The following is a 27,879-nucleotide window of genomic DNA, read 5'->3' on the forward strand; positions in this document are numbered from 1 at the left end:
TCCTACACTGCAGAGGTGGGAGGCTGGGAGTGACTGAAGAAATTCTTTACTGTGAGGGTAGTGAGACACTGGAACAGGTTGTCCAGAGAAGCTGCGGATTCCCCCTCCCTGGAAGTGTTTAAGGCCAGGTTGGATGAGGCTTTGAGCAACCTGGTCTAGTGAAAGGTGTCCCTGCCTGTGGCAGGGGGTTTGGAACTAATCTTTAAGGTCCCTTCCAACCCAAACCATTCTATGATTCTATGATTCTATGCTGAGCATTACAGTAGTTGCCAGTGGTTATCAGCCATAGCTGGGAGAGGAGGCTGAGTGCTGCAGGCAGGACAGATAGATAGGTTTCTTTCTCCATCCTCCCCCCAGCCAGCAACCATAACATACAGACTGTCCTTAAAATGTCTGTTCCGTAACACTGAAAAAAAACAATGCCTAATGTAAAAAGGAGGTTTATTGATGGAAAGGTATACATGATTATGATACAGATCTGGAGAGATGTTCCATGAAAGGAAACAGAGAATCAGACACTAGCTCAAACAATGTCACAGACTCCCACTGAGATTAGTAAGGTGAAATGGCCTTTTCCTTGACTTAAAGACAGAAGAAAATAGGGTGATTGACCACTTGTTCAACATTTATGATGGTTCTGCAGGGGAAAATCCAAAAGAAAATAGCCTCAATGAAAACAAACAAACAGCTGCAGGATATAAAATCTGGTTTCAGGATACTGGATAGTCAGCCTCTTCTGTGCAAAACAGACAAGAGCTGGACCAAGGACTGGCAGCAAGCTGTGCCTGTACCCCTCAGGAACTGCTCAGCAGGTAACAGCCAGCATAACTGCTATGCTGACCTGGACCTGGACCTCCCTACAGCAAGACAGCACCATATCTCTGACTAGCCAACGCACCACTTCCATGATTTGTGTCACCTCAAGTATTCTCCTCAGATAATGTGTTAGCTGGCCAGGAATGGGTTTCTGTAAGTCCATGTGAAGCACCCTGCCTGTGCCCATGAAGCACAAGCTTCAGAGGGAAGGCTTTCCAGGACAGCTGTGGCTAGATTATTCCTGGCTAAGTGTTGATACTTTTGAGGAAACTCTGAAGGTATTTCCCAGTCTCTCTGTTATTCTGCACTTTGGCTTTCATCCTAGAGGCTGAGCTCTTCCCATGAACAGCAAAGTGGTCTCCACTTAAGAGTCCACTGAGCATGTGTCATGGGACAGGCCACCGTCTGGCCACTGTCTCTGGCTGCTCCCTGAGAAGCCTGATGGTGACCAAAGTCTCCATTTCTGCGAGAATAGTTACTGCTCTATTCACCCTGCCAATCCATCTGCTTATGCAGCTTTATACTTTTTCTCACCTGCTTGTTTTTTTTTTTCCTGGCTTTCACTTACCTTTTTTAGTCATTAGTCCATTTCTGCAACAGCCTTTTTGCAAGGTGACGTATACTGAGCAATAGCATACTCCTCTGGAAAAGAAGGAAAGAAATGTTCCCATTAGCCTGGAGACCACTTCCTGTGCCTTTCCCAGGAGGTACATAAACCCTACGCGTGCTTAAGCTGGAGGTCCCTGAAATCTCCTTTGTTCTGGCATATGCGTTTTCATAACTTTCCAGTCATGCCCACTCGTCACCTTGGGCATGACACCAAGCTCACTAAAGTGAAATGAGTCTCTCCCCTGGCACTAGCTCCGGTTTCTGGTAGAGTTCAGAGGAGTGTTGGTTCCAGGAGGGCTGGTTCTGGGTTTCCCGTAATGCACGCAGTGTTTCTGCTGTCGCTGTCCCTCCCCCAAACTTCATACTGGTTAAAATCAGAGACGTACCTGTTTCGTAGTAATCATAGATCTGCACAGGAGCTGGCTTGGGATGGGTCACTACAAAGTCCTGCTCGACTGAAAAAGTGATTTCTTTCCTGTTCTTCTGCAAGATCTGGGAATGAAGGGACAGGGGTCACGTAAGCCTTTTTATTTGTATAACACCATCTGGAGCATACCGGGGGGGGAAAGTTGATTGATTGTATATTCCAAATCCCACTGATGCCACACATACAGATGTGGGGCATCCATTATCTGCCTGCCAAACTGGTATCAGAAATATGTATGGAGAGTCCAAAGTGAAACTGAAGTGAAGAGCTGTAGGTTTCCTATCCTGCTTGTATTACCTGATTCTGCAGTTACTATGCACTCTATTGCCAGAGGATGTCCCCAAAAAAATGTCCCAAAGGACTGAGCTTAATTCTCCAGGATCTCCTGATGGTTAGGACAATAAAGTCTGTCATTCCAACCCCTCGCATTTCAGACATGAACATTATGTGCCACCATGAAACTGGGAATCAGTGTACATCCTTGGGATATTGGCTTCTGTTGTTAGTTCTGCAGGACCCCAAGCAAATGTACTTTTACTATGTAAATTCTGATCCAGGGATTAGATTACAGGTTAGATTTGGGAATGAACTAGTGTAAGAGAGGGAATGGGTATCTTTCCAGAGCAGATCAGAGCAGTGTTCCATGTCCTGTTGGAAGGACTGAGGTTTATCAGAAGCCTACCAAGGGGACATACACAGGAGGGAACCTCTTTTCTTGTGTTTATCTGCTATTGACTGAAAGGAGATCAAATTTTGATTAAATTCTATGTGCTTTTTTTGATTAACTTATTTCTAGTTGCTAGTAGGGCAGGCATCAGTTTGAAACTCTTTAGGAGGTTGGGATGTTACATGAAGTTTGAGGAGTAAGCAGCTTAGTGATTACAGGGGAAAACTGATGGGGAAGGGAACATGATACATGCACTTCATAGAGTTTATCCACTCTGTAGGCACATCTGTTCCATGCTGTTTTCACCCTTTTTGCAAATCAAATAGACAGTGATCAGAACTTACATTTTCCAGATAAAGGAGAACATGGTTGTTCTTGTTTTCTACTTGCATCACTGTACGGCCATCAATGAGCTTCAAAACAAGCAAATGGAAATAAACTGATACATTTCTAAACCATTAAAAAGCAAGTGCTACCTCAGACCCTACCACGGCATGGCTGTGGGATTCTTTCTGTTCCTAACCAGCTATCAAGGGCCGATAGCTGATTTTTAGAGCCGAAACGTTGCTAAATGAATGGAGGGGAGTGAGAAAAAACTGCCATTTGACTTAGTGGGGGGTATGAGCACATCCCAAGTGCATGAGAGGCACTGCAGTTCGTTTGGGGAATACTACCTGCCTCAGGTGTTGTATCGGTTTTGGAACTACTCTGGCAGATTTCCCACCCTTTCCCTACCCGGGCAGTGCCAGCTCCCAGTTGCAGCTGCCAACTGGTCAGGCTCTAGCTGGAAGCCTTCCTAGTTTTTAATGTGGGAAGATCGGTGTGGTTGTAGCTCCTTGTAGGACATTCCCTCCACCCTGTAATGAAGACAGTGCAGCCATGCAAACACCTCGCAGGGTTTGTGGGTGAATGATTCGTAACCAGGCCTCTGTTTTCATTATGACCAGTCTTCTCCTCTGTCCCTGGGGCAACTCATTTAATCTTGCTCCTATAGTTTACCTTATCCAGGGAAGACTTAACAGGAACAAAGCCAGAGAGCATCTTCACATCAATAATGACCATGTTGGAGCTGCTGCGCTTCCCTGTGTAACTGAAACAACAGAGGCCCCCATCAGTCTGAACCATCCCTGGGGAAGCAAATCTCAACTGTCTGCTCCTGGCCTTATACAGCGTGGTGAGGCTGGAGTCAATCACATGCGCTGGCTGACAGGCTCAGATGGGAGGCACTGGGGGCGGGGGGTGCTCTAGTATGAAGGGGCCAAGCATGTGTTAACACCATCAGTTACTGTGTGTATCACAAGGTCTTTTGGGATATTGTGTCTTACAGGCCAATATCATCAACACATTGATTAGCTCGTGCTTCTTGACTTTCTAAGCAGAATTAAACACACGCAGCACTCTTCTCTTTGTGTCTTGTCATCTGTGAAGCTGGTTTGTTGATGGCACGTTACCTGCTTATGAGGACAATATCAAATTTTGCTGGTTGATCCGGTGGGCAGGAAGCATTTGATGTCTGCGCTGAGAGTGAAAATCCAAAGGCCCCCTCTGGAAGGTGAATGTTGTATCTCAGTGCTCTCTGGAAGAGGAAAGAACCCTTTTGTTCAAGGATGCCAAGGGTTTTTCTTTGCATTCCAAAAAAACAAGTGTCAGACTTAGTGAAGTTTCCTGTCAATGTTGCTCTTGGTTTTATGTGGAAGATCATGGCTTACATCAGTGATGGACACATCAGACTTCTGCTCTTTAGCAATGAAGGTGCTTGTACCCAGAGTCACTTCCCAGGGAGAAACCAGTGGCTGATCAGAAAGGAATCTTTTTTCCCGTGCTGTGACTTTACAGGAGTCACAATGTGGGATGGGGAAAAGGGTGTTTAAATAGCTTAGGGAAATCAAATAATTAGGAAAAATAAAGAGAAGTCGGATGGAGAATCATCAAAAACATGACTGTATTGTATGCAGAATGTGAGACGCAATGAAGAGGAGAGCCGACACTTACTTGCATAATTATGCATCCACTGCCATTCACTGTTAGGCTGTATTTCCCAGGGATCTCAGGAAGGGGAGTCTCTTGCAGCAGGAGCCTGTTCTCGTTGTTGACAATAAATACCTTCTCAAAGGTCTTTTTGGAAGTGATCTTGACTACATTTTGTGCAACAGAATTGTAGGTGGCCTGACCATAAGCAGCGAGGGCCTGAAGAGCAATGACTGTGTCCTGAAGGAAAAGAAAATAATAAAAGACAATTAGCTATGCAGCGTGACTGGTGCAGAGAAGGTCAAAGGCATGGTTCCAACATGAAGCACAGTTGCTTCATCCTGGCTAAAGAAACCGTGCATTTGTGTATAATTCCAGAGTTCCCACATATAAGGAGCCTTTTCATTCTGGCATGTGTGTTTTAGGGTGGAAGAAATCTCTCTACTCATATGGAGGTCTCGGAACATAAAATCTGAGCACTAGAGCACACTTCTAGAGTTTTTCATAGTGGTGAAGGATATGTTTTCTAGGGAACCATAGAGCACTTCTTGGTCATATAACAGCTGGGAGTTGGTATTTTCTAGGCTCATCCCTGACACAAATATTTGTATTTGTTGCTAGTCAAGTTACTCTTGTATGGTTTTAACCTTTCCATAGTCAAGAGGAAGAGGGGAAAAAAAAGTATTTTGGTCTTTCTAAGAGAAAGGTTGGTCTCTGTGTTTGAGACAGCAAATACAAGAGAGAAATAAGAATAGGTAGTCAAAGCCCCCCTGGCACCCTGAACCAGTGCTGCAATTCCTAGGACTGGCTGGGAAATGGAAGAGAGTTTTGGCACCTGGGTGGAAGAGAAACCTCCATAGGGATTCTGCTGCTTGATGATCCATTGCACAATCCCTGAGGCCTTAGTGAGATCCTCTTGATTCTGGTTGGGTTTGTATAGCAGTGCCAACAGCACATAACTGGTGATCTCAACTTCAGCTGATGGGGCATGGTCAAGGAAGGAGGGAGCTTTTTTTGATGGAGACCTTTCTTCCTGCTCCCAGTGCTGTGAGCCATCTGAATAAAAAAAGACAGGGTGAGGAGCAACCAGAATGGATTATGGGTATCAATGCTCTATGCTGCCTCAGAGACATACTGTGTCCTGGCCTCTTTCTCACAAGTATGCTCTACAGAGCAACAGATGTGCTGTAAATTAACTCCATAGTTTATTTGTAGAGGTTGGTTCATCTGCCTATACTCTCAATATTGTCAAGGTTAGACCACATACCATCAGTAAGGTCTGTTCCCTCTTCCCACTTCCCAAATTCCCAAAATGGCTGAAACTCACCAACTTCCTTTGCTGATTTTTGTAACTCTCTAAGGAATGATTCACATTTTTCTGCCTCGCCAGCTAAGCAAAAAGCATAGGCCATGAGTGCCTGCGTGTAAACGTCACTGATATTCTTCTCAGATGCAGTCTCCAGACAAAAAAAGGCATTTCGGACTACAGGGTACTGAAAACAAACAAACAAACAAACAAACAAAACATATGGGTCTAATTCACCTGGTCAAACATTTATTTTCTTTAAATCTGTTCTTCATCCTGTCAATATCACAGCAATGAGTGATGAGAGAGAATACAGAATTCTTTAGGGAGGGATTTCAGAGGAAACATTATACAAATCAAGTAGCTTTTCAGTGTGTTCTTGAAGATGTTGGTGTATAAACAGAAGACTCTTCTGTTTCTTTCACAGCTAATACCTTCTGCTTACCTCCATGATAATAATTCACTCTGCACTTCTGTAGTCAAGAGTCTGTTGTCTTGAACAAATCCAACCTAGTAGTCTCTATCCTCAGTGACTTTGGTGTCATTTTAATTTAATTCTGTGGAGTTGTACTACGTGTGCGCCAAGTAAAAAATGTTCACAGTTTGACTCTGTGTCCTTGCTAATGCACTAATCAGGAAGGTCCTCAGAAAAGATATGACAAATTGAAGGCAGAGAAATTCAGATATTGAAGTCTAACATCTTTGCTGTAGTCTCCTTTGTACTAGCTACTTTTTAAAAAAGACAGGTCGTCTTTTCACTGTGATGGAAAATGAAGAGGAGGGCCGACACTTACTTGCATAATTATGCATCCACTGCATAATTATGTTTTCCCAGCATAGCTTTTAGTTCCATTTGTAGACTTTATGGATTTACTGCAATAATTTACTCTCTTGACTGAGCCATGTTTAAGGCTAAGCCATAGTGTGTGGGTTACTACCTGTAAAGTTTTTTTTATTGGAAACTAAAAGGTGTCACTAAATGTCTTGGGTCTTTCAAATAGAAAATCTAATCCCACTGAGGTCTGTACAATTTCTACTTGAACACTGGTGGTTTAAGAGGTATAGAGATGGGGAACTTCACTATCACAGCAACTAGTGCAGATACAGAGCAGGGTCATGTTCCCTGGGAGCTCTCTCTCCCTATCTCTCTCTTTACTGCCTGAACAATTTGTAGCAGACACTGGAGCCAAGTCTACAACTGGGGACCAATTCCAGATGAATATCAGCAGTGGAAGGTCTCCTTACTGAGATGGAGTGCCCAGCTTCTAGCATGGCAATGGTGATGTAGGCAGAAAACGACAGCTCGTCATTTACTCCTCCCTGGAAAGGACATGGAGAGAGGAATTTTCAATGAATGGCATGAGTGAGAAGCCTTTAAATGAGAATTGCCATATCCCAGCTAGGAGAGTGTGGCCAGCTCTGGAGGAAGTCCACAAAGAAGGAGAGCATATGCGTAGCAGAGATGGCTCTTAAATGAAGAGAAGCCTGCTGCTATTACCTCTAAAAACATCACTCCCTCGAGCTTTCAGTCCTGTAACCCTATCTCAGGTGCTCATAAGATGTAAAATACAATGTGGGGAAGCTGACTGAGCTGAAAATAGTCATTATAAGGTGTGGAGAGTTAGCCCTTGGCAGAGGACAGGCATTTGGAATAAAGTGTGGTTTTTGACAGTAATGGGATAGCATGTTCTTAATGAGAAGAGTGTAAATTTGACCAAGAAGTAATTCTCTACCACCTTCAAGGCGTTGTTGAAGAGTGTCCCAACACTTCGGAAGCAGCCATCTGGCTTCTGTTTGCTTGCCAGCTGCATCAGGGTTTGAGCCTGGACATTGTCATCAACATAGATGAAGTGACTAGCTTGTGCAAATGATTTGTACACAACGGCAGTGAGCCTGCAAGGGGAAGATGAAGCTGTGAGATGAGCATTGGAAGTAGGAACAGAAAAAGTCAGCCCTTCCATTCATGCTAGGCATAAGGATGAAGAGTTACAGCCAACATGTTGGTGGCTTGCTTTGTCTTCATGTGCTTCTCCAGGAGAGGGTAGTTAAAGGAACAGTAGCTAGATGGGACACAGGAAGGGTGTCCAGCACACTCTGGGTCTGATCCTGGCTACAGAGCACTGCAGTGCATTGGGTTTCATGGGAGACAGCAGGAGTGCCAATCAAAAAGTCAGTTGGGTCTTTAAGAATCACCTTCTCTCTGTTCACTCCACCTGGCAGGAGGTGGAGAGCCATTTTTCTTAGTACTTACAGAGCCCCAGTCCTCACCAGCTCTGTACATCTGATTTGGCTGGTAAAGATGCCTTTTACCTGCATCATGTGAATTAAATGCAAATTATTCTCAGAGCCATTTCTGCTCCCAGTCACTCACCAGGTGTTGCCACCTTTACCTCTGGTGCCAAAGATGCTGTAGGACCCATCAGGATGTTTGTATGACAGCTGCTTCTGGTAGCCTGCAAAAACATGGAAGAGGAAGTGTTCCCTAGTTTAAAAAACAAACCCATTCTGTTTGCTATCAGATTTATCTGAAATTACAGTGGGAAAGCATGGAAAGGAAATATATATCTACCAAGCAGTGGGGGAGCCCTGAGGCAGCTTAGATGGAAGCATGGAACATCTTGTCCTGCAGAAACACTGAGTCACAGAATAGGCAGAGCTGTACCAGCTCTATGCTCCAGCTAAGCTAATAGAATTAGGGTACATACTGTGCCAGGGTGGAAGAGGAGAAAGGGACTGAAAGACAGAACCTCAAAGGAAACATGACAGTTGAGTCTCAGCAAAGTAAGATAAGGAAAGAAAAAGATAAAGCAAAGATAGAAAATGTCTTGATCGGGGCAGTCCCTTGGGTCACTGAGCTGTGCTACAGCAGCAGTGCCATACAGCTAGGATAGCCATGCTGCTGCTTCTGCTCACTGGGCCTCAATGGGAATTTCAGCATACATTGTAAGGGAAGCACAAAACTCTCACCGCTCACTAAGTATCCAATGGCCTTGGATTTGACCTCCTCACTCAGCTGCCCTGTTCTGTTCAGATAGTCCAGGACGTAGATGTTGGGTGCAAACAGGACCATGTTGTGCTCCCCACAGCTGAATGGCATCTGGAGGAGCTGGTGCACATTCTGCATGGCAGTGCCCATGATGTCGCCTGGGGAAGAGGTGATGCCAGTGGGATTAGCAAAACTCGTGGCCACCGAAATAAAAAGTAATTTCTGTTCAGTAGGCAGAGTCAGCGTAGCTGGGGTTGCGAGCCTTTATGTTACCACAGAGATTTCCAACAAGCATGAAGCTCTCAGTGCTGACTGAGTGGTTTGTTCTATTCTGCTTTGCTGTCAACAAAGAAATCCCTTCCATGCCTCTCTTCACTTAGTTTAAATTGCCCGCACCAGAAGTACTACCTATTTTAGTGCCACTTCAAGCAGATACTACTTATTAGAAATGAAAAGAAGAACTTCTAGGAAGTTTCTGTTTCCAGAGGAGGGAAGGCGAGCAGCCCAGAGATGCTGCAGTGAACCATGTATTGCAGAATTAACAACTAATGCTGAAAAAGAATACTAGTTATGCAGATGTATCATAGACCTAGTCTAAATTCCTATTTTAGGAGTGATAGCATAGAGCCAGCAAGGGATTTCTGGAATGAGCTGAAATCACTAACATTACAAAGCAAAGATTTTATGACTAGTAGTCATGTAACCAAGTCCAGGTCCTTTCCAGGAAAAGACTGAAAAGATTCCACTAGCATCTCTGATTTGCAGGTGGGTGAGTGGAAAAAAGTCTTACTGGCATGAGTCTGGCTGAAGTCATAACTCAGAACTGTGCTGCTTCAGAGCAAAACATTCAAATGCAATAATTTAAACAGAACAGTGAAGAAGGATGTAACCAATATTTAGAAACTTAATTTCTCTAATGCAGCAAAGAGCATTGCTGGACAAGATGAGAATCAGTCTCTTTGCTTAAAAGTTTCCCACACAAAGACTGGAAACTCACATCTTGAGTCCTGACAAAGCTTTCATTTTATAATTTTACATTTTCTTTCTTATTATGTTTTATTAATTTTATATTTACCAACAACAGAAAAGGAAGCTCTGGCTGATTCTTCCACCACGTTTGTAGGTAGATCTAGAGCAAATTCTTGAATAACCACATCGTCTGTGGAGAAAAATATTAAGTGCGTTGTGGTCATTCATACAGGAACACTGGTTATAGTGGTGAAATTCTCCTGGTAGAAATTGCACAGTGCAAAACATCACACAAGAGACAGCAATAGACAGAAACTCACAGCTGTCTCCAAGAACATCAAGAGAGAAGGGGGCACAGCAAAACCAAAATTGTGAAAAACAGACCAAATGGTGCAGTAACTCTCATTGCTCAACACAAATCAGCTGAACAGGGTAAAGCTGGTGTTCCCAGGCTGTAGTGTCTGTGAACCCTGGGAATTTCTTCAGTGCAACACTGGGAAGAGCTGGGTGGTGAGGGTCAGGACTGCTTTTGTGCCTCTTTTAAGCTGAGCTTCGAGGAAACTTTGGAAGCTGTTTGCAGTCAGCACAGAGATGGTGCAGAAGGGAACATTACATTCCCTCTCCCATTCCCAATAGAAGTGGAAAGCTGCAAGCTACAGTTATCCTTGGAATAGAGGACAGTAGTCAGACCTGAGTGCATGAAACACAGAATAGATTTTGCACAAAAAGGTCATCTCCCTTTGATAGCTTTATAGGAGCCTTCCTTTAGCATCAGAGCACTGTTGGCTGCAGCATAGACACTGCCTGAATGATGTGCACCAAATCACACAGGAAGTTCGAGCAGGGAAGGGAACTGTAAGCACTCACCCTAGCTGCCATTTGGGCACCTCTGGGGAAAAGGGGAGGGACAGCATCAATGAGCACTGCAGGAAGGAGTGCAAACTCCAACCTCACTTTCAGTTCCTTTCAGGACAGCAGTACATGAGACCCTTACCTTTTGTACAGATTAGGGAGTTTTGGGTCTTTTCCCTTCTGATGCCTTCAGGCTGCATGGTGATGGGAAGAAGAGACACATGCCGTATATGAGAACAAAGCATGCAGAAGAAACGAAGTGACAGAAAAGCCACCCCCCACCCCATCCTCCTTCATCATAAGACAGCTGGATTGAAGCAGCAGTTTACAGGATCATACTTGATGTGGCTGCTACTAAAACGGAGTTCCCATCAGATGAAGTCCCTCGTTTCCAGTTTCTCCTCGGCACGAGGGAGATGTGCACTTACCAACACCCACTGATCCTCATGGAAGAGGACATCAGATGGGAGTGGACTTGGTCTTAGATTGAACAGCCAGACCCTGTCCCAGTCAGATGAAGATGGAGCCAAACCAGGAGTTCTTTAGGGAACCTGAAAAACTTCTGCTTGCTTTTGGTACTTTTGCTGCATTTTTCTTCCTCATGGAAGGGAGTACAGGGCAAACAGTAAGAGCTGTCAGCAGTACCTCAACCAACAGTGTTCTGATCTGGGTGTCCCTGTAGTCAATACTGATGTTCCTAGGTGCTTTGTCTCCACAAGCTCCATCATCCTTGGTCTCTGCAGTAATGCTGAATACTACATTACCTTAAATAGTAGCAGAAAAGTAGAAAAAAATGGACCTCTGTCATGCAGAATGATGGCTAAAGTAAGAAATTTCGTCTGATAATGAATATCTACAGATATTAGGTAGTGCAAAATAATGAATGGTCAGTCACTCTAGGTGAGACATGGGAAGAGAACTGATCTCTGAAAATGGGAATGATAAACACAGTTTATCAGTTGTGAAGGTGCTCTTTTGCCCAGACAGCTGAAAAGACCAGTGGTAGACCAAGTTGTCCAGGTTGGAAGAAGATTAGGTTTTTCAGGTGAGGTATAAATTAATTACTATCAATCTCAGGACAGAAAACCAGGTAGATTCAAAGGCACTTACCAATTTCTTTGGGGAAAATATTCCAGACATAGGTCTTCCTTTTTTTGGCACATACACATCCATCATCCTTTGGGGAGATGAGTTTGGCCTGATAATCAAGGGAATCTGACAGCGAAACATTAATCTGAGAACAGAAAGAGGAGTGTGGTGGGATGAAGATTTGGTACTATAGCCAAATGGTGCTTTATTGTTAGAGGAGGGTGAGATAGTCTCTGTTTATGTCCAGTGTTAACAGTGCAGAGCAGATTTAAGGCCTGGGTTGATGGTAGTAGATGAATCATCTATCAGATGTAACCTTAACAGTATTCCCTTTTGCTTCTCATGACACTCTCCATTGTGATGTTAAATATCCTATGCATACATCTGATTCCTGATCAGAATACTGAGTTATGTTCAGTTGACCTGGTGCTAATGGCTTTGAACTAGCTTGCAAAGGAAACCACTGATTAGTGTTTGTTCTTCTGTTGTAAGAATACTCGAAAAACAAGGTTATGAGATAAAAGCCTCAATAACAAAGATCTTTTTTTCTAGGATGTTTAAAACCCTAGGCCTTTTTGGTTTGTTAGGTCAAACTATTAACAGAGTTTGGAAAAAAAACATTCCTAAATTATGTCTTGACTTTTCCTCCTTTGGTGGTGATCTCCTTGTGAGATTGGAGAGCAGATTTTCAGCATTCAAATCAAGCAGAAGAAATCTAGACTCTACACCTGCCTCTTTTTTTCAGGATTCCTGGATGCAAAGAAGAAACAAGAAGCCAAACAGAATATCTCTGGTTTTCTTTCTTTAAGTATCCTTTAAACCATGTGTAAGCTCCCTCCACACAGAGGTGCAGTGCACCTGTGGTCTGGAGGCATTTTTGCCTGGAAATTACTGAATATTTGAGAGTACAGTCCCCCAGTGTCTGGGAGAAATAAAGCCTCTAGCTGCTCAGATACTCTGTAAGGCAAGTACTGGACTTCTGTGCTCCCTGTTTTGGTACTTTTGGGAACTTTCACCCCAGAGAAGAAGGGTTTATCTGCTCTCCACTTCTTGCTCTTCCCACTTTCTTCTGTTTGGCAAGCACAAGCCCTTCACTTTTTCACACTTTCACATGTATCCCCAAAGAAAAGACCCCACTAAAACCATTGATGGCTTGCATGACTGTGGATGGTGAATGATACTCTGCAAAGCACTTTTTTCCGTCCTCTATGGATCTCTAGAGACAGTTGCTTATACACCCATCCTAGTCACAGTTTACACATACCTCCCTCTGCTTTATAGTGGCTTAGGAGGACAAGTCCAGTGAGGATAATCTGTCCTTAGATAGAATGAGCAGTACATCAGTCCAGAGCAGAGACAGATCCAGTCATCTACACCAATCATTTTGTTGCTTTTTTTTTTTTTCAGACTACAAAGGCTGCAGCTTCTTTGGAGATGGGGTGAGTGTGGGCAGAAGTACATACCTTTACGCAGTGGTCAAGGTAGTTGAAGACATTGGCTCTAATCAGGAAATCTTCTCCTCGGATAATAGAGTGTGGCAAGGTCAAGTCCACAAAGAAAGGCTGGAAGGCTGTCAGGGTGGCAGGCACAGACATACCAAATCCAACCAACTCTTCCACACAGAAGGCACTGGCCTTCCATTTGGTGATGGTGTCAGGGATGGTGTATGAGATGCTGGCTTTTCCAGTAGAGCTGATGGGAATGGATAAAGGATGAGTTTAGAAAGGGTAGGTTTCATGTACCTTGCTTCTTAGTAGAGGCAACAGCTTTTGAAAATCAGCACTACCTCTATTCTGTCTGCAGAAATCTCACATCCAAGTCCCCCCAGAACTTAGCACCCAAATCTTCTGAGAAAATCCCATCTTAAAGTTCTTCTGCCCATCATTTCGCTGAGTTTGGAAAGAAAACTTGGAATTCTTGTTTTGCAGACCCATATTTTAAAGAGAGGTGTCCCTCTTCTTAGGAAGGGAATATGACTCATGGTATACCCATAGTGGGAATAGATGTCTTTGGGGATAGGGTAATTCTATCATGGAAAAGAGGAGGACAGGTTGTCAGGTTAAGATCGAAAAAGCTAGGTCTTCCAGGCCAAAGGGTAGGAAGAGGTGGCAAGGAATTGCCACCTTGCAGGACACCAGGGGACATATTTGGTAACTCTTAAAAGCAAGGCAAAGAGAGGGAAGAAACGGTACTCACTTAATTAGGACTATATCCCATATCCAAGTTTCAGGGAAGAATTCTCGAATAGTCTCAAGGATCAGTCTCTTCCCACGTTCCTCTCTAGCAACTTCAGCTGGTAAGAGATAATGGGAATTTAGTCAAACCTGGTTCATGTAATTAAGACTCCCAGAAAAGACAGGTTTTGATACGCATGGGCCAGTATGAGGGATGACTAGTGTTTACCCATTTCTTTCTGACTGAGACTGTTGGTAATGCCACACATATTAATTAATGTTACTAATTTTTCCCTGAGTTAGGTATAACTTGGTATCACAGAGAAAGAAAGCATTAGTTGAAGTGTTTTGGTCTCGAGATATAAGCATGAGACCTAGGTCTAGAACTCAGGTTACTTGGCTTTTAAATCTGTTTGCTGTTCACACTGTTGCACTGTCTTTTCAAACAAGCTCTAGTCAGAAGGGAATCAGTGTCAACAGTGTTAGTTTTGTGTGACAGTCTACCAATTGCCAACACTTCTGAGCATGAAACTGGACATGAATCAGAAGTGTAGACCTGAAAGGCTTTTTGGGCATTCTGTGCCAGACCAATATTCAACATCAATACCAATGTGATTCATGAGTACTGTTTGTGTCCATGTCACATGAATACCACGTCATTTAAGGAGAAAAATAAAATCTCTTTCCTGTCCCCTATATTACCTGATGATTTGACATGGCGTGTAGAAGCCATGAATCCTGCATTCAAGAAATATGACGGAGGTCTTACAGTTTCACTAGTACACACAACTGGTTGCCGAACCTTTGAGTTGGTAAAAAGTTTCAAGCCCATACCCTGTAAAAAACACATTTCGGTGTTAGCCATAACCATACTGTACCTGAGGATTATTCCATTCCTTCCTCTTTCCCGTTACTGCCTTTCTACCACTGAGATGCCCAGAGACATCTTTGCAGAGATTTGTGGGTGCTTTGTGCATGCTGAAAAATCACGGTAGGCACCAGAGTCAATTGAGAATAGAAGTCCATGAGGAGAGTTTGTTATGTATGAATTTTACTAACAGATCATTTGCAGAAATATCTAAAGGTACATAAGTGGAAACTCACTTCAACAGATTTAAGTAATATACAGGACATTTACCCTGAGGAGCTGATATACATCTGGGCCTAATCCAGACATTACAGGTGTGTAATACAAGCCTTTATGAAAGATGTTGTCAGATGAGACACAGGGGTCTTGGGGATCATCTTCTAGATTGAGCCCATTGAAGATGTAGCCTTGAAAGTCTTGCAGGGGATGCAGGCTGTATATCTGTGAGGCGGAAGGAAACACAAAATCTGTGTGTGTGTAAAGATCAATTATGATCACACCATCATGTGCTGCAAATTGACAGAGCTGAGATGTTGGCCTGTTTGAAACAATGCTCTGTTTCCTGGATTGAAAACTGGCTGACCGGCTGCACCCAGAGGGTGGTGATCAGTGGCACAAACTCTAGTTGGAGGCCAGTAAATAGTGGTGTACCCCAGCGGTCAATACTGGGTCCAATCCTGTTCAACATCTTCATTAATGATCTGGATGATGGGGCAGAGTGTATCCTCAGCAAGTTAGCTGATGACACAAAACTGGGAGGAGCGGCTGGTATGCCAGACGGTCATGCTGCCAGGGACCAGTCACTGGTTAAACCAAATCCCACATGAAAGAGGATTTCCAACTGCCAAGAAACAAAAGCTGTGTATTGCCTATTATAGATGGTTTATGACCAGCACAATGAAAAAGCGGTAGAAGTCTAACACAGTCTAACAGTCTCAAGTGGAGAGACACTGGAACAGAGAAGGAGGAAGCAGTGCCGCAGTGGAAGGAGACAATGCGTTTGGTTGGGCAGCTTACCGTTTCTGCGGACAGTTCTGTCTCAGACTTGAGGAACAGCGTGCTCTCATCCACTGCCCTCACAGCACAGAAGGAGTTGGCAGCAGCTTCAATGACTAAACTGACATTGGAAGCTGAGCGCATCTGCTTTTCAGAGAATTGCAACTGGACCTGAAATTTATCAAAGAGATGTTGGTATGGCTAATCCCTACTGCTCGGTGCTGCTCCGGGTGTGTGTGTGAATGGAGGGAAGAAGGAGAGTAGAAGGCTCTTCCGTTAAAGCACAGATAGTCTGCCTGGAGAGGGATGTCTAGTGTCCACTGCCGCTGTTGACCAGGCCTTTGCTCTAATGGGGGCTTAGGCAATAAACACATCTAGACTCCTGTGATACCTTAAATGAAGCTTACCTCGAGTGATTTAAAATAAAGTGTGATTATGTTGCTGCTGTTGTCAAATCAAATCTTATTATGACACAGACTGCGTGTAATAAGCACTACAGTGAGCAAATCATATTTTTAATAGGTCCATGGCTCACCTTAGGAAATATAGAACCGATTCCATTTTGAATCTATTCAGAGCAAAATCTATTTCACGCTTGTGTTAGATAAGCAGGAAAAAGTAGGAGGGGAAGACCACATCAGGTAAATGGAAACACTTTACTTAACCTCATTTTTTTTGTCTTCTCCTAATGTTTCATGTTTTTTAGCTGAAAATTGGAAAAATCAGAAGATCTGAAGATTAGAAAAATCTTAAAGGTGAGATCTGATTTCAAGATCACAAATCAAAATGTTTCAGTGGAAAAAACATGGAAGGAAAACTTAAACCCCAGATTGTTATTTTTGCTTTCTTTTCTATATGTATTTAGTTCTGGTAAACCCAAATTGCATATCTCAACAAAAAAGTGTAAAAAATTAGATTAAGTAGTGATGTAGGATAAGACTAAAGTGTGTTCACTATGCTAAAGAACAGACAGTCTAAACTAAATAGGACACTACTATAGTTCAAGAGAGGCAGGAACCATCTGGGAGTAGTGTGGGTTTCCTGAAATGTAGTTTTTAATGTTAACAGAAGATTTACCTTTGACGATAAGGCCAGGAGGTGGTGGTAGAGGAGAGATATAAGGCCAAAGAGAAAAAGGGAGAATGACTACAGTAACATTGGAAGAAGTGGATGGAAACAAGAAATAAAACTGGAAATCTCTTGTGAATGTGTATGCAAAGAATTTGTATTTATCTGAGAGCTGGTAAGACTCACTGTATCTTAGTGCCTCTCACCTTGTTTTTGAAACACTTCTCAACTGGAAATCGGACACTATCTGCCACCAGCTCCTTGGCAGGGTGTAAGGTATATACCAGCAACTGAAGGGCTGGAGCCATTTTCTCATTGACCACAAGTGGGACGGTGAAAGTGCCATTTTGGTCTGTTAGAAGAGAGAAAAGGACCAATAAGGAGAGAAGCACAAATATCTGCTGTAGTAGTAGCCATCTTCAACTGGCATATATCTGTACCCGTCAGTGGAGCAATCTGTACTTAGGTAATAAACTGAAAAGTCCTGTATTTGCCAGGAGGTGACATGCCTGAGTTTAGATCCAGATGCTCTCAGATTTATTGTGGGTTTGAACATGTGGCCAGATTCAGATAGCCCCCTAAGCCAGACACTCTGCATTCCCTATATTATCCTCTGGGAAGATCTTTACAGGACACTACTTCTTGACTCATAGCAACTGAACTAGTTGCTGGACTAAATCTGACTTTATAGTGATCTTAGCGGTAGTGCTAGTATCATGCACATATGCATGGATGGAGAGAGATACAGCCCTTCCAACAGCTGCTGTATAGATCCAGGAAGTCTTGCTTTCATCCTCAGTTCAACCATCCCTCTTTTTTTTTTTTCTAATTGCAGAAACATGGATTGGCAACTTAACTTACCAGCTTGGATATTAACTTTAATTTCCCCTGTAAGGACAATCTTGCCTTTTGCCATGCCCTGTGCAGAGAAGAGCAATACATTTATGGGTTGGTAAAGGTTGGAGGAAGAAAGCAGCAATCAAGTTCAATGTACATCGACAGGACAATCAAGGGATGTACACTGAGATGGCTTCAAGTACTTAAACTTCAGCCTTAGTGCATGCTGGATGCTGCCACGGCTGCTGGGGCCCTTGTCACTGGTCAGGAAGCAGAAGGAAAAGGAAGGGAAGGGGGAGGCAGAGAATACCATAAAGAGTTTCTTGGAGGGAAGGGACAAGAACCCTGGCCTGAGACGTTATGAAAGTGGTTCCTTACTATGAAATAGAGTAACATGGCCAGAAATGGGGGTCATTTTTCCTGAGAGGGTAGTTTTGCCAAACTACCTCAGTGCTGTTTCTGTCCTTGGATTTGTGGCCATTGTGCTGGCTGATAATCCAAAAGCTGGAAGAGCACTTACTGCCATCATTGCTGGGGATGGACTGCCAGATAGCTGCCCGGTCAAGCCCTTTCAGCAAACCATGCAACAACCCCACACTTACCACATAGTAGAAGTTTATGGTGTTGATACTCTTGTATCCTTCTGTGTTCAAGATGTAGTGCACAATGATCATCCTCTTCTGCCCACAGCTCAGATCTTTCCACAAAGGCTCAATCCTCACAAAACTGCTAGTCCAGGAGTAGAAGCGCTGGATGGAGAGAAATGAGTCGGGGTAGGAAGGCTCTATCCAACCTTCAGAGTGGCACTGTTCACTGGGTTTATAAGTGGCCTGATTGGGAGAGGGAGTGGGGAAGAAAAGGAAAACAAACATATGTCACTAGGGAAATCATTATCACGTACTGACATCAGAACGATTAGTTCACACAATGCATATATTTAAGAATTGTATCTAAAGCCAAACTGATAAGTAAAAAGCAGCACAATGATCTTGCAGCCTTGCAGCAAGCCATTGCATTGCAACAACTCAGGTGTTTTCCTTTCTTCTTTTATGGTAATTTTTGAGAGCTCTAGAATATGAAATAAAACAGAGAAAGCACATTTTTGTTACCAGAATTCAAACCTCATCCTATCTTTTTTGGGTTCAGTTTGAGAGCAGTCACCTTTCTCTCTGTCTCTATTGAGCCTTGTTTTGTACTCACTTTCAGACTTATCTCAGAATCAAACATTTCAGACGTGTCAATGCTAAACTCTGCAACGCCGTTATCATCAGTGGTGAAGTTGTCTGTGTTCTTGTTATTGACAAGTAGCTGAATAACCTCACTGGAAATAGGAGAGTTGTCTTTGTCTACCAGCTTGATCTGTAGAAGAGAATGCAAGATATGTTCAGCGTCTTATCTTTCTGTATGTAGATACTAATGTTTTGCACTCCTTTGCTCTCAACACAGCAGAATTGCTTTTTCTTCTCCCTTCAAAGAAATACTTAAGAACTGAAATGTCTCTCTTCACTTTCTGGCAGCTCTCTTATGAGGTTTGGAGCAGGAGCTTCCTCAGCATCTGCTGCATCATTGATATCCTTTCATGGAGCAAGAACTTCTTATGCCTCATCTCTTTCCTGGCCAGTCCCTTCTGACTACACATTTCCAGTTTAAAGAAATACTTCCTTTCCTCCATTTTTTCCTTTCTTAGTCTTGAGAGCCTGCTGCTCATACTTTCAGTGTCTGAAGGCCTTTTCTCCACATCTTTGTTTTGAACACCTTTCTGGTTCTGTCCCCACTGTCTCTGCTGTTTATGTGTTAAACAAATAAAAAATAACAGACACCATTAGGTAAATTCTAGGTTGCTAGGACTGAACATTAATTTTGATTTTTTTTCAGAACAAGATGTCAGAAGTAATAATATATTAAATACAAGCTTAAGAGACTGACTGTCCTCACTGTCCAGAAACAGCATGGAGACAAATGACCTCTGAAACAAAAATAACAATAGGGAACTAAAAGTATTAAGGTGGATGTTGACTTCAGTGAGACTGAATGCAACAAAAGTGAAAGCATACTACATATGGCCAGCAACTGATGTTTCATAGTGCAGGGAAGGACCGCGAATGGCATGTGATGGCACCAGGACAGGGGCTGGGATCTGCTGCATTTTGAGAAAGCATGAGTATCAGTGGCTTCCAGACAATAGTTCCCCTGATATGACCCTCAAGGGTTTTTTTTTTTTTGCACAAAAGCGAAGAAGCTGCCTGAAGCCATTGTCAGCAGCCTTGTCGCTGAGACGTAACATCCCAGCCTCCTACCACGTGTCTTTCAGCATGTTTAACCTCTAGTGTGTGTGAGAATGTGTGTGTTTGAGGAATTCACTGTGGCACATCACTCCAGGGAGCCTGTTGACCCCCATCCTCCAGTAAGAGGTAGTAAGATGCACAGCAATCTGAAGAATGGAGCAGGAGTAGGGACCAAGTGAGAAAGTTATATAGACATCTTTCAGAGGGGAAAAAATATCTTGAAAGGCAATGTCTCCTTTCAGTGCTACTGGTAAGATGTCCCCTTATCCTTTCCTCATTGAAAAAAAAAAGGTTAACTGAAGGAAAGAGAGAGATTTATCCCTCCTCTAACTCTAACTGACAGAGTTATGTGGGATATGTCATGAAACATAAAATTATGAAAAAGTTTTTTTGAGACAGAAACTGTTGTTATTTCCTTGATTTTTTTCTTAAATTCCTTTCACTCTTTCTTCCCTCATCCCCCAGTGTTTTTATTCATCTCTGGCTGGCATATGATGGTCAGTTCTGAAGGGACAGGCAGTGATTTATATCAAGCTTAAAAAACAAGTTGGAAAAATGCTAGTTAATGGATTGTTTTGATTCAAAATATTTCTGGCAGAATCAAACTCAGAATAAACTAATATTCTTCAATATTCAGAATTACCAATAGGGCACTGTATGCAAAGAAAGAAGCTTGGGGGAGAACACCCCCCACCCCAAACAGTCCCCCAAATGTTCCCATCACTCTTGTCATGTGACTACTTGTCAGTCATCTTCAATACAAGCTCTCTGTGCCCTTGCTTACCTGTCCAAAGTAAGGAATTCCTCTTCTGTAGTAGTGATCCATGTTCTCAAACTGTATACTGCTCATCACCTGAGTTATGGGAATAGACTGAGTAGCTGTAAGTTGCAGGCCTGTAAGACATGTCCAGAGTCAAGAGAAGATATACTTTGTCTTGCATATAGTTTCATCAGAGTTAGTGTTTGCCTGGAGATGGTCACTGTGCTTATAAAAATGGATCTTCTTCGTCAGGAAGACATTCTTGTACTTGGCAGGCAGAGGCTGAACATCTCCTACTCTCTGTTTTGACCACACCACTGTTGCTGTTTCTGACTGTCTAGAAGGGATTACCTGTTCCTTTCTCTGTGACAGTGGCTTTCACATCAAGATTCCTCATGTAACCAATACGATTTAGCTCAAAGGTTTTGGAGCTGAAAACCTGGGAGACACAGCCCTCTGTCTCCAGCTAGAAAGGGAAAAAAAACAAATCCTGTTACCAAGGATCACAGCTTTCAAAGGATGCTGACAATACACGGGACCCTTCTTTAGTGAGTGAAATCTTTTCCCACTACTTTTAATATGATTTATACAGGACTAATGGAGACATCACTGTCTACACTTTTCGGATGGGAAACTGAGACATGAGGAAGGAACATGTTGGTCTTTCTTCAGGCCTGTAGGAAACCAAGAAGAGAAATGAGGTGCCATGAGTTCCTAGTTAGTGATCTAAGCAAATAGATGAGTAGAGTGAAGTGGAGCATCAAAGAGAGAAAGAAGTCTGATGAGCAAAGGGAGAGAACCAAAAGCACAGGAGAGAGGACAAGCACAAAGGGGAATAATAATTATGCATCATACATCTTTGGTAAATGATTGACAAACTGGGCTTTTCTTGCACCTCCCATGTGAATCAAAGTCCCTGCACACGCTGAGCTGGACTTTCCCTTCAACAGGCTGGCCGTAGGTGTACCTAGGCAAAGAGGAAATAGGTCCATGAGCTGATGCTTGACTAACATATGCAGGAATAGACCCAGGACGAGCAGTGAGCTGGGAAGCCAGAGAACGGAATAGTTTCACAGGCTTTTTCCTAACTCTCCTGCTGTTACAAAAAGATAATACAACTCAGAGGCTGAAATATTAATGAGTTCTATTTCACCCATAAACCCCTGAACCCAAACGACACCTTAAACATAAAAATAAATACCTCTGTAACTATGATGGACAGACATGGCTACCAACCAAATTATGCTGTTATCTGCACTCTTCAGCTTAGACTGGAGTTCTAGACTCCCTAAAATCAAAGGAAAATTCCTCATATCTGCAAGGGGATCAGGATTTCAACTCTGGATTCTAAATTATGAGATCTTGGTATTATAGGAAGCAAGGTCCTTCTGAAGGACTAAACTTGGAGGGGGAGTTAAAGACAGCTGGAACACTGAGACCCCTGCTAGAATTTAGCTGTGCTCTGCTGTATGAAGATCTACCTCTGAAGTGGGTTATTGGGGGTGGACACACCCTGCTTTAGCAGGGGACCTCTCAAAAGATTTATTCAATCCACCAAGTCAACCCTGACCATCCTCTTCTGAGGCCCTATTTATTTTGGTCTCTTCTCTAAGCCCTGTCTGTTTCCCCAGTCTTTGGGAAGTTCTTGCTCTCCAGCATATTTCCTAACCCCTCTGCAGCTGCTACTTACACTCCACAGACTTTCACCGTGAACTCTGAATCCAGGACTGTAAGGCTTTCTGGTGCAGTGACTGTGACATCAAATTTTGGCAACACTACGACAAATAATGAAAAGAAAAAAAACAACACTGGCACATTGTGGACTTGCAAGCCCTCCTTGAAGCCTCACTAAAGTATTTCTACAGAGTTTTAAAGAGAAGTCAGGACTTCTGAGGTGAATCCTGTGATGTCTAGATGCCTTGCAGAGCTTTGGCCGAGAAAATTTGTGGATGTTGCTGGGAGAAGGTTAGTTTGTCACAGTGAAATTTGCGATCAACTTATCGATTTGTTATGCAGATTATTTTCCTGGCTGAATCTGTGCAAAATGGTTAATTTCTCTTCTTTGTCTTTTTACTGTTCTTTTTTTTTTCCTCTCCAGTTCTTAATAACAATTAATTGAAGTCGCATTTGCCAGGAAGCTGTTTGAAATTTTAGCAGTCAAAAGGTTGATTCATAGGGGCTCATCTCAAATAATATTTTCTACTCTGAATAAAAACAACGGGTGGCATTTACCATATTCCTCCACAAGGAATGAGTGTTTTGTTTTATCTCCCGACTTCTTTGCTACAATAATTTTGTAGTTTCCCAGGATAGGCTCTTCAGTTAGTGGGAATTCAATCTGGATAATGTACATCTCTGACGTCACATTTTGCCACTGGAAGATCTTGTTGCCCTGTGGATCCTGAAGAAAAAAAAAGAATACGGAGTCACAGTTTGTTTGCCTTGGAAATCTTTTGTTACTTGCACGCAAAACCAGAAACAAAGAAGAAAATAGGGCAAGTGGCTTTAATTCATTGAGGAAGTCTCTTAATGCATGTGCATTGAGATAAATTATGCCTTTGTACTCTGATAATTAATATTGCTAGTTGCTCATCTGTTGATCTCAGATTTAGTAATCCTCTGCCAGCCTAGGTATTAGTCTCAATCATCAGGGGAAGCTGCACAATACTGCTCTTCCCTGCTCTTTAGTATATGTTGCTTTAGTTGTGTCTCAGGGGAGGAGAGAAAGAAAATCTTCGTGCTTCCTCTTCAGCCGAGCTTATCCCACACAAACCTTGGCCTTTAGCAGCCCCAGGTTTTTTCAGCTGCCAGAGGAAGGAAGCAAGCATTTCTTCAGCATTCACTGAGGTGTCATTTTAGTTAGACTAAAAACTCATTCAAACTGTTTCCTTCAACTCCTTAAAGCACTGACTGCAGAAAAACACATGTAGAGCTCAAAATATGTGTGTTTCCCTGCAAACAAAATAAAGCCATCTGACTTAACAGTGTAACATAAAAACTTGCAAAAATGCTGTCAGAGATGGACTACAATTTCTATTTTAAAAACCACCACAGAATGCCATGGAAGTGCTAACATAGCTAGTAATTGTATCCACAGCCTATATTTGGTCATAGTTTTCAGCAGCACTTGAGTTATGAAAAGATACACCCAAAATAAGTTGAGCAAACTGAAGGAGGTGGAGGGGCGTCAAAGGCAGGCATAAGAACAGTACAACTTCTGACTACTGAGATGAATATAGTTATGCTTTCCATGTTAGTAAAACTTGAACAGCACCCTGGGATTTTATGAAGTTTCTGTTAATTTTTGCCAGTGTACTCAGGAGCAGGGTTTGGCTGGGCGTGGGCACGTACAAACTGATGTAAGCACACGTGCCCTAGATTTTATTTTTATATGCATAAAACAGTACAAAGAGAAAAAGTCTCTTACCTGAACTGCAATCAAGGGGTACTGAAAGAGGAAAAAACAAAGTGGGAGAAGAGATTAAGTGGCTGAACAAACACAAATTAATTTTTCCCAGGACTGTGAGAAATATTTAACCAATAATCAGTATAATACCAGTAATCAGAGATCCTCTTATTTTAATCAGTTTAATAGCAGTTTTATTTCAATAAGAAGATTACATAAAGGGAAGACATGAAATGAGAATGTTGGGGCAGTTTCTGATCATACAGGATTTAGTGCAATCCCAGAGCAGTTTAGTAAATTATAGAGGTGCATCTAAACCGTCATTTGGGCTTCTCTGATCATATATCCTCCCTCTGCTTATCAGCACCAGCTCTTTTGGTAACACTGTGCTTGTCTTCTGCATTACAACCACAACCACATGAGAGGAGGCCAGTAAAGACCCTTCCATCTCTTGACTTACGTACTAAGAGCATGAAGATAGCTTGCTGGCCATGAAGAGAGTGCCTCTGGTGAGATAAACAATCATGGTAACAACTTTGATTTTTGTTTCCCCATTTCTAAAATGGTCAAAGTATGAGGTGGATGACTTACCAATTTTTGCAAGCAACAATTGCTGAACAGTAATAGCAGGAGACTGAACTGTGGGCTTTCTGGTCTGAGCTAAAATAATGTCTGCAGCAATAAAGTGGAGGAAGTTTTGAGCCTCTTTCCCAGCAATAGCAGGAGGTGTTTTGTCAGGAATCCAACCTGCTACACACTTGCACTCTTCCCTATGACTCTAACATAAGAGTGGATTATAGCATGTGCTTAGGAAATCGTGTTAATTCTTTGGCATTTAATCTCTGCAATATCTCGTTTTATCCACAGCAACTGTTTATTTAAAATTTGAGAAGAGGTTGTCTCCCGGTAATTTTAATACAGGGGAATATTACTGGTCACTCACCATCTCCTGAACAGGTTTAAAATTGAAATCCAGGGCAACAACACGAAACATCACTGGAAAGACAAGGAACAGGGTATTAGCATTAACTGTAGTTTATTTGGCTGAGCATGATGTTTTGCATTCATTAGTACTCGCAGTTTCAGTGGATCTTCTAACAACCCCACTTGCATAGGATGCAGTAATAAAATGCATCTGAAGGTGAATGAATCCTACGCAGACTTTGCTGAGGGGACTTTTCCCCAGCATCTAGTTCTCACACTCTTTCATGAAAGTTTGCTTAACCTCAGAGAAAGGGGATGACTGGATGAATAAGAACTGCTGTGCAGGTCAGGCAGTCTCAAGTGACAGCCACTTTTTCAGTGGCTGTCTGCATGATGTACACAGATTCTTTTCTCTTCATTTCCCCATCTCTAAAGCAGGGTTTGTTGCTTTGAATGTACAAAAGTTCCAAATATTACTGGAACTAAGCGAAGTGCCAGTTTTTCCTAATTCAGTGCAATTCCTCTTAGTTCAGTTTGTTCTCATCTTGTACAGGTTTTTCCCTTACTTACTTTTTTTTTTTTTTACAAGAGAAAAACAGAAAGGAGAGCAATGAATTACTGCACAAGGAAGAATATAAAAAGGTTTCAAAAATGTCCTTACAAAGCATTACCTTTTCATCATGTAATTTAGTCTACTGCTTCCCCCATCTCAAAACCAAGCCATTTGACAAATAATCAAGCCACGTTTGGTGAGCATCTTGGTGGCACCAAATTCTGACTGGTAAGCTTTCCTTCATGCTATGTATCTATGTAGATAGAACTCATCCCTGATTAAAGTATAGCTGATCCAGTCTAATGGCTATATTATTTGTCTGACCTCTGGAAAGAAGTATTCTTGTAGTGTTTCCTACAGTGTTCTAGCTGTGTGCTAGAAGCCTAATGGATCTAGATAAATGGTTCTTTCCATATATGGAGCTCTGTTCAGTGGCCAGATGAGAAGTATGGATAGGGGAATAGCATAAGTGAGGGAAAAACAACAATGTGAAAAATATAAAGTCCAAAACCATCAGAATCCAGAAGGTAAACAGAATGGTTTTGTCTTTAAAAACTTATAATTAATTTTAAAATAATGTATTTGACTCTTGGTCTTTAGACTGTCTTTGATGCTAACCAGTATCACAGACAGAAGACTGTGGGAGCATTGTTTTATGCCAGGCACTTAAGTAGTGATCTAATCACCTCTTTCCACTATCTTGACCTGTCACCAGTAATGAAACAGCAGCAGTAAAAGCTCCCCTCTTCTGTCAGCTGGGAGGAAGGGACAAAGAAAATAATAGAGACCATGGGATGACGGTGTCCTGCCATCCTGAAGACGACTCTCTGAGCTCCACAGCAAATACTTGTAATGGTTTTAACAGAAACTCTGAAGAAATTGCCTAGACTATAGCTCAGTCTGAAAAACACCCGGCAGAGAAATACTATGTGAAGAAATTGCTTCCTAAGGGACATGTTATAAACTAAACAGTTATTCACCACTCTGTCCTGGTTTGTAGATGGGTTTATCTGTCTGCACGAAGACAATGTTTTCTGTGGTCCAGATCATCACTGACCGCCGCTCTTCTAGGCTGACTGTGGTGCCCTTGGCAGAGAAGTTAATGAAAGCCAGTGGGGAAGAATTGACAGGAGGAATCTGTGAGGAAAGAGAAAAACAAGGGGAGGTTGCTAGTCTGGAAGTCATTTGCTCCAGAACTTATTGAATAGCTACACCTGTGGCCTGGGCTCCTACAAAGAGACACCCATCTCACTTCCATCACCTTCATCATATTCCATCATCTTTCTTGGACCTTTCTTATTTCTTAAATATTTCTTATTAAAATACCTTCTGGTCTGTTACTATGTATCTCTCCTCTGTTTTCTTTTTCCTTCAACACGTCTTATTTCTTCTGTTGCTTGTTCCTCCCCTGTGCTCTCTGCTCTAATTTTCTTGTCCCTCCTTACATTTCTTTTGCATTGGGACATAAATTAAAATTAATTTACCGTGAAGTTGAAGCACTGTAGACCATTGCTTGCTGTCATGGTTTTCTCAAAAATAGTGGTGTTAACAGCACCATATTCTAGGATGACTCTGATGGATATTGTCTCATTGAGGTTAAGGAACTGCAGGCAAATCTGACCTGGGGAGTTGGTTTGAAGGACGGCAGGCATCATCAGGACATATTGCCTGTGAGATCCAAACATCAAAGCGATCACATCATAGAGAAAAGAGAAACAGCCTCAACAGGACGAAACAAATGCAAAGTGTTGTTATTATTCAGTACCTGGTGATTAGTTTAGATTAAACATAGGACCCTCTGCTAGTGCCCCTCACTCCTGCCCTGCAGCTCCGAACTAACGCAGCCCTGCATTTCCCACACTGCTCTGCTGTTACCCTCAACTCTTGCCCTTTTGCCCTTTATCTGAGTCCTGGACCCACCTGCTTTAAACAAAGTACAGTGATGTTACAGCTGCTATTGTCTTTTCTGAACACACACGTCAACTTCTATGGAGTAAGTTCTGCAATAGGCAGGTCTGCTCCATATTAAATGAGAACCATTCACTTGCCATCAACATTCCAGTTTAACTTAGCTCTCCAAATAGAAAAGATGAGTCATGACACTATTTAATATTTAAAGTAAAAATACTGGCACTAATTAGCACTGTCTTTAAAGCCTCATAGTGAAGACTATTAGTAATAATATGGTAGTTCTTACGGCTCAGGTTCCTTTGCAGCTGTTACATGCAGGAGAAGAATAGCCAAAAGGAACTTCAGCCACATTTTTCTCACTGAGAGACAGAAGAAAGAGATAAGCTCTCTTTCCAAGAAACAATTCAT

At 42.5% G+C, this 27,879-nt stretch overlaps 1 protein-coding gene across 1 annotated transcript; it reads right to left on the reverse strand.

Moving 5' to 3' along the window:
* Window positions 1-1,396: 1,396 nt before the first annotated feature.
* LOC137663658 (ovostatin-like) lies at window positions 1,397-27,879 on the reverse strand. Its single transcript, XM_068401106.1, has 35 exons — window positions 27,758-27,879; window positions 27,045-27,228; window positions 26,541-26,697; window positions 25,027-25,079; window positions 24,105-24,125; window positions 22,910-23,078; window positions 22,368-22,452; window positions 21,533-21,644; window positions 21,029-21,143; window positions 20,702-20,811; window positions 18,833-18,991; window positions 18,235-18,462; window positions 17,657-17,714; window positions 17,002-17,147; window positions 15,749-15,898; window positions 15,002-15,172; window positions 14,566-14,698; window positions 13,886-13,982; window positions 13,153-13,381; window positions 11,711-11,834; window positions 11,246-11,364; window positions 10,743-10,794; window positions 9,855-9,938; window positions 8,761-8,937; window positions 8,165-8,246; window positions 7,530-7,686; window positions 7,039-7,113; window positions 5,815-5,980; window positions 5,323-5,543; window positions 4,512-4,727; window positions 3,971-4,095; window positions 3,519-3,609; window positions 2,864-2,932; window positions 1,812-1,917; window positions 1,397-1,458 (listed from the first exon to the last, which is right to left on the reverse strand). The coding sequence occupies exons 1-35, from the start codon at window positions 27,877-27,879 to the stop codon at window positions 1,397-1,399; spliced, it is 4,425 nt and encodes a 1,474-aa protein (XP_068257207.1).

Source organism: Nyctibius grandis, chromosome 5, assembly GCF_013368605.1.
Source record: "Nyctibius grandis isolate bNycGra1 chromosome 5, bNycGra1.pri, whole genome shotgun sequence".
In the NCBI taxonomy this organism is placed as follows: Eukaryota; Metazoa; Chordata; class Aves; order Nyctibiiformes; family Nyctibiidae; genus Nyctibius; species Nyctibius grandis.

What these genes read in the sequence shown, in the direction of transcription:
- LOC137663658 (XM_068401106.1), bottom strand. Translation starts at nt 27,879, where the DNA reads ATGAATTGTTTCTTGGAAAGAGAGCTTATCTCTTTCTTCTGTCTCTCA. An exon ending in TGTCACAGAGAAAGGAACAG is followed by an intron (nt 20,812 to 21,028) that starts GTAATCCCTTCT and finishes CATGTCTTACAG; the next exon opens with GCCTGCAACTTACAGCTACT. An exon ending in CAGAACTGTCCGCAGAAACG is followed by an intron (nt 15,173 to 15,748) that starts GTAAGCTGCCCA and finishes TCCGCCTCACAG; the next exon opens with ATATACAGCCTGCATCCCCT.